This window comes from Austrofundulus limnaeus, unplaced genomic scaffold, assembly GCF_001266775.1.
Source record: "Austrofundulus limnaeus strain Quisiro unplaced genomic scaffold, Austrofundulus_limnaeus-1.0 Scaffold238, whole genome shotgun sequence".
In the NCBI taxonomy this organism is placed as follows: domain Eukaryota; kingdom Metazoa; phylum Chordata; class Actinopteri; order Cyprinodontiformes; family Rivulidae; genus Austrofundulus; species Austrofundulus limnaeus.
The window spans coordinates 665,169-671,872 of NW_013952640.1; the positions used below are offsets into that span (position 1 = coordinate 665,169).

Sequence of the window (6,704 nt, forward strand, 5' to 3'; positions counted from 1 at the left end):
CACTTTTTTCAGTCCAGTATTTAGTACAGCTGGCAAAATAAATTGTTAAAATATGTGTTATGTGCTTCTGTTTTTTTTAATTCAGGAGATTGTAAAAAAAAATCCTTCATTTTATGGGAAGCCCCTCTTGATTCAAGAGAAAACTTCGTTTTTTTTTAAATGGCTGCTTATTAATTTATTGTTAATCAATCTATAAGATAAATCAACTTCAGATTAATTCTTTATCAATAACTTGCATCCTTAAGGAGTTAACTTAATTTATATCTGCTCATTCATTTAATTAAGTGTTTTAAAGGCTGATTAATCAATTAATCAAAAAAAAAATCAACAGATTAATCGATTATTAAAATAATCGTTAGTTGCAGGCCTATTTAATGTATCTCAGTTATCTGCAGCTCTCATGTATGTTAATAAACACCAGGAGGCAGCTGGTCCACTTATGGTGTTCATCCAAAAACACTGAAACTGAAATACTGAGACTTAATACACATTTACAAAATTAAACAACTGCTTTATTTGACAAAAAAATAAACAGATTTATATATTTGCATGCCTCAAAAGAGTGCACAGTAAAATAAACCCCAAAAACCTTAGTAATCAGGCTGCTGAACAACATTAGCAGAAACGCAAACTCCACATTGAAAATGTATTAGTGAAGCTAACACAGTTGGCATTATGTTTATCACTGGGATTTTATACACAGATCAGTTATTTCAGTCATTATTGAATATATATTATGCTGTAATGATGCTACAAACATGTTTATTAATGTATGATTGTTTATTTTTGATTAACTATGGTTAAATCTGCCAGCAATATTAGCATATTAGCTTTTTACATGTAATTTGATTTCTTAAGAATATCTGGAGACCCTCGATCTAAGTTTCATGACCCACAGTGGGGTGCCTGACCCCAACTTTGAGAACAACATTATTGCACTTGTCAGTCGCTGCAACAATGTTTTTTTAATAGCTGTACTTTGCTTGTGTGATTTTAGACCTTCTCATCAATAAAAACCTGCTCAGCTCACTTGAAAGGTGAATTTGTCACTGCAGAACATGAACTCATTTCCTTTAATAATACCAGGTTTTCCCCTGATGTGTTAAAGAGGATTTGTAATCCCCTTTAACATCTCAAAAACAATCTTCACCTGCTCCGTTTTGAGTCTCTTATTTGAGTGTTTGTCGTGTTTCTGTAATCAAGACGTTGTGTGTTCAGTGTGGAGATCGGGGAAAGCGTCCGCGGCGAGGACGTGTACATCGTGCAGAGCGGCTGCGGAGAAATTAACGACAACCTGATGGAGCTTCTCATCATGATCAACGCCTGCAAGATCGCCTCGGCCTCCCGCGTCACCGCCGTCATCCCCTGCTTCCCCTACGCCCGGCAGGACAAGAAGGACAAGGTAAACACCCCGAGAGCGACGCAAAATTAAAACACAAGCATGCGTGTGCAGGAGAAACTGACTGAACGTGAGCTTCTCCTCCTCAGTGTTTCACTCACTCACAGACCTGTGGATGAACCCATGAGTAAAACATGCGATGTAGACACAGAAACCCTCACTCATACAAAGCTGTCTGCCCCAACACCTGGATCAGGTTTTTCTCATGTAGCTCTTTTGTTTTCTGCAAACATCGGTCATTGTCCTGAAATCACCTGAGGAGTGTTGTGTAAACAAACCTCAAAGCTACAGATGCTTTTTAAACCTTCTCCTCTTTGAAATATTAGAAACTCTTAAGTTCAAATGTCATGAATAATGTGCTGAAGAGAGTTCTGATTTAAGAGACCTGTAAGAGTTTGAACATTTTATCAGGGCTGCAGCTTGTCTTTGTTCATCTATCAACTCATTTTTAAATTAGGTGCAGAATAAGCTGAAAGAGTCGTGACAAATAAGTTAAATGCAGATTTTATTTTTGAATTAAAAAATAAAAAACAAATTTTCACTATATAAAGGGGCTGTTTGTCTGATTTTAAATGTTATTCACTTAATTGTAAAATAAAATTAAACAGCGTTATCCTGAACTAAATCAGATGGTGCCATTTTAAAGAGTTTACTCTGGTAGTTTTCCAGTTATATCGACGTGAAGTTCAGAAATGCAGGTACGCACTGGATGTGAACAATGCACTCGGCTGAATTAGCTGAGAACCTGTCTGAAGCTTGAGTCACATGACTGAGCTACAGGCAGGTGTAGTCTGCAGAGGTAGCTGAACGTGGTGGCATATGCAGCCGGAGAAAAATGGTTGTAATGTTTATGAAATTAAAATATAACGGATGTGTTAAAACCAGAAAATGGAGCAACAATGACTACCAGCCTGGACCTGTGGACAACTAAAGACCTGATCACCTCTGGACCAGTCCAGACCTCGGGACAACTAAAGACCTGATCACCTGAGAGACCAGAGGACTTCAGTAAAAAAAACAACAACCCTTGTCATTAGCTCTAAGGCAGGGGTGCCCAAAAATTTTTCCTGAGAGGGCCAAAATTTAAATCAATCTGAGTGACCTGGGCCAAATGCAATAATATAATACATGAATGCAAATACTTCTTAAATAAAGTAGTTTTATTTTTATGATTAAGCTAACAGCCAGTGCAGTTGCCCACATTCTTTTTTTTCAGCCCATGGACATGGAGAAAATTCAAAATATGCTCAGGCTGCAAAGGCTCATGGGACTTTTCATAAATTACAGTTTGAGAATATATGGTATAAGTGTGGTATGAGTATAAGGTGTGCAAATCTAGATGTGTGCTTAAATCTAATCTAAATGTCTCTTGTATTTACTTGTATTTTGTATTTTATGTTTAATCTTAACATAATTCAAAGATAAAGTGAGTACGATGAGATAAGACTATCTGACTTACAGCACCTTGTACTTTTAGTTGAACCAATKGTTGAAAAGTGGTCTTTCTACAAAGGACAGAAAATTACAATCTAATAACCAGGAAAACTGCTGCTGGGCCAAATCAAGTGGCTTGGTGGATTAATTTTGGCCCGTGGGCCCCACTTTGGGCATCTCTGCTCTAAAGCAGGGGTTCTTAACCTTTTTGACCTCAGGGCCCAATTTATTGAACATAAAGTGTCACGAGGCCCAGCCAGACATTACCAATGTATGGATCAAAATGATAATTATTCTACTCTAAATCTTGGTTTAATTTTTATTGTATTTACATTATAACTTAACTATTATAGCTAACATAACTAAATAAAATACACTTACAGTTTAAAAGTAAAACTCCTGTCAAATAATCACAAGACATGATTATGACAAACATTTTTATATTGTAACCTGCCCTTAACAATTGTTTGAACAAATACAAGTCAGTCAACAGACCACTCATGCTTATCAGCACTTATATATATAACATAAACAATAACAAAAAATAGACAATTCAAAAAATTAAATTATGGGTAAATAAATAAATAAAAATGTTTAAATGTTTCAAATAAAAAAACTGTAAAAATAAATTTGATAAAGCACAAATGAAAATATAGCATTTTTAAACTTTTGCAACCAGAAGCTGCTTAACATATTAGTGACAAACTTTGGCATTTTTTGACCAGTTACTTTCATTTTTGCTTCTACTTTTCATTTAAAATAAGTTTCCATTCTCGGCAGGTTCCTAAGTTTCTTCTTCTACATATTAAAAAGTTGTTAAACATCTGAGTGGCGCACTACCGCTACTAGTGGTGAGCAAGTGTATTGCACCTTATTCAAAATCAATGCTGCCCAAAGTTAAAAACTGTTGTACTTTGGAGGGCCTCAAGGTGGTGCTCACAGACCCCCATGGGTTAAGAATCTCTGCTCTAAGGGATCTTGAGGGTACACATGTCAGACAGGTCTACAAGAGTCTGTCCATTCAGCATCTTTWAGGTCAACAGTAAAACTTTAAAGTCCAGTCTAAAACCAGCGCTCTCTCACATGAAGCTGCCTTGTCTTGTTTGTCTTTCAGAGTCGAGCGCCCATTTCTGCCAAACTGGTGGCTAACATGTTGTCTGTGGCCGGAGCGGACCACATCATCACCATGGACCTGCACGCCTCGCAGATCCAGGTCCGTCATGCTCTGTGACCTCGTGAACAGGCTGAGGCTCTGTCTGGTCGGTTATGAACCCGTTCCTCGTATCTCCCCTAACGTTACTTGTAAAATGTGTCTCTGAAGGGATTTTTTGACATTGCCGTGGACAACCTGTACGCAGAGCCGGCCGTCCTGCAGTGGATCAAAGAAAACATTCCTGAGTGGAAGAATTGCATCATCGTRTCTCCGGATGCTGGAGGAGCCAAGCGGTAAGAGCTGTAGATAAAATATCTTTTTACTTTTTCTATCCTTTTTTTTTGGTGCTTTTAGGAGTTAAAGGTTCACTCTGTTTCCGTTCTGTCCCCTCCTCAGCGTGACCTCCATCGCCGATCGTCTGAAYGTGGACTTTGCCCTCATCCACAAAGAGAGGAAGAAGGCCAACGAGGTGGACCGTATGGTCCTGGTCGGGGACGTGAAGGACCGAGTGGCCATCATGGTGGACGACATGGCCGACACCTGCGGCACCATCTGCCACGCCGCYGACAAGTGAGTGCCTTCTCTCTCTCTTCTTCCTTCGTTCAAAAGTTGCGCTCAAACCTCATCGCCTCCGCCCGTTCTTTAGATTAATCGACGCCGGCGCCACCAAGGTCTACGCCATCCTCACGCACGGGATCTTCTCGGGTCCGGCCATCTCTCGCATCAACAGTGCCCCGTTCGAGGCTGTGGTGGTGACCAACACCATCCCACAGGAGGAGAAGATGAAGGCGTGTCCAAAGATACAGGTAGCTCCAGCTGCGTGTTGGGAATGACTCTCAGYGACTACCACATACATACCATCTGAATACCTAAAACACTGACCCAGTTAAAGCCATTTTTGTTTTTCCTAAGATCATGTAGCATCTTTAATCATGTTGACTTCAGAAGATGTACAAACAATAAATACTAACTGTGAGCGTCACTTAAATTTGTGCCATGGTTTATGAGATATTTTGCTAACAAACAGGGTTAACTAACAATTATTGCCAAAGTTTTGTGTAGCTCTTGGAGTATGTGTTGCTCAGCTACTATCACGCCAAGTTTTAGCTCAGTATCTGTACAAYTGACTTAATTATTAAATGTATTTSTTATTATAATAATTTTCTGTTTTTAAAGTCCATGCGCTGCGGGAGCCTTAAATCAGGTTGGAGGCAAAAGTTTAACAGTGATTACTCTGAAAGTTTCTTTGAAGTCTATCCAGTAGTTCAGGAGATATTTTGCTAACAGGCAGACACTGGTGACTCCCAATATTTAATRGCAAAGTTTCAAAACCATATCTTGCACATTCAGATTCTGCTCAGAGTATAATTTGTGGCTCTCAAATACTGCCACATCAAGTGTTACYCCAGTATCTGTAAAGCTAAAGGAGTTGTAGCCACTTTAATGTTTGCTGAGGTTGGTTGTCTGTGGCGGCCATTTTGAATCCRGTAGACACCAAAAGTTAATCAGTTGTAYGTGTTCATCTAGTAACTRCTTCCAGGGAGTTTCAGTTAAATCCGTGCAGTAGTTCATGAGATATTTTGCTAACAGACAGGTGAGAACTTGGCCTATTTATGATTCTTTAAATATGGGCTTGGTTGTTTCCCGCAGGTCATTGACATCTCCATGATCCTGGCCGAGGCGATCAGGAGAACCCACAACGGCGAGTCGGTTTCATACCTCTTCAGTCACGTTCCTCTGTGAAGAACAGGAGGCTCCACCCACTTCACCCCGCGAGGCCGCTCATCCTGCAGCGGTGATCGAAAAAGACCAAGCCCATGTGACTGTTTTTTTTTTTTTTTTAAAGAACTCACACACACACATACCATCAGGGACATTATCACCCAGCAGATACAGCCAAACAGCTTTTCTGAAGTTTATATTTATGATTACTTTCTTTTTTGTTTTAGTTTCCTGTGTACTTCCTGTTTTTTTTTTTCAACTCGAGCCGCGAGGCTTTGATTAAAGGGTCCATCATTTTTTCTTTTTTTGTTTTAAAAGATGCATTCCTTTCTGACATAAAATTAAAGATTTATGCCTCTTCTTTTTTTTCCTGCGGCCCCTCCTGGTGTAGGGATCAACCTTTAACTCAGCCTGATAGAAGCACTTGATGCTCACTCTGTCATCAGACTCTCAGCAGTCTTCACAAGCTGTTCTGATTCATGTGATCACAAACACAAGAAATCTTATCTTCTATTTTAGCGAGCCACTACAGATGTCCTGCTGCAGCCGTTCAGTTGTCACAGGTTCATATGAGGATTCTTTGATTTCTTCCTGTTTCAAATATGTTGAGACTAATAGGAGATGCAGCGCTTCACCTTCATTAGGGTCATGAACGACGACTGAGCCTGACGCTGTTTTTATAGTGTTAAGATTCAAACCCCGATTGTGTCATCGTCACAGCTGGGACGGGTCACTACGGTTCAATAAAGGTGGATTTTAGTGACGTAAAAGTTGATGGGAAGAAAAAAAAAAAGTGATTTTTTTTTATGTGTAACACAAAGGCTTTCTTTTATTAATAAAGCTTTGAAAATTAATCTTGGTTGTCCTTGTGTTACTTTTTAATGACTCTGTACCATTGAAAAAAGATATATTCTACTCTCTTTCAAACTCAGTTCCACTGTCCATCCATCCATCCATCCATTTTCTTCCGCCTATCCGGGGTCGGGTCGCGGGGGC

The 6,704-nt window shown here is 39.4% G+C and overlaps 1 protein-coding gene across 1 annotated transcript in view; it reads left to right on the top strand.

The window, feature by feature from the left end:
• Nucleotides 1-6,489, top strand: part of LOC106525722 (ribose-phosphate pyrophosphokinase 2) — a gene marked incomplete at its 5' end in the record, with an annotated part of 12,980 nt that extends 6,491 nt beyond the window's left edge. Inside the window, 6 exon segments of the mRNA XM_014020050.1 lie at nucleotides 1,219-1,402; nucleotides 3,948-4,046; nucleotides 4,155-4,279; nucleotides 4,383-4,556; nucleotides 4,633-4,792; nucleotides 5,637-6,489. Coding sequence (XP_013875504.1) covers nucleotides 1,219-1,402; nucleotides 3,948-4,046; nucleotides 4,155-4,279; nucleotides 4,383-4,556; nucleotides 4,633-4,792; nucleotides 5,637-5,729 — 835 coding nt within the window. The 3' untranslated portion in view covers nucleotides 5,730-6,489.
• Nucleotides 6,490-6,704: the final 215 nt, after the last annotated feature.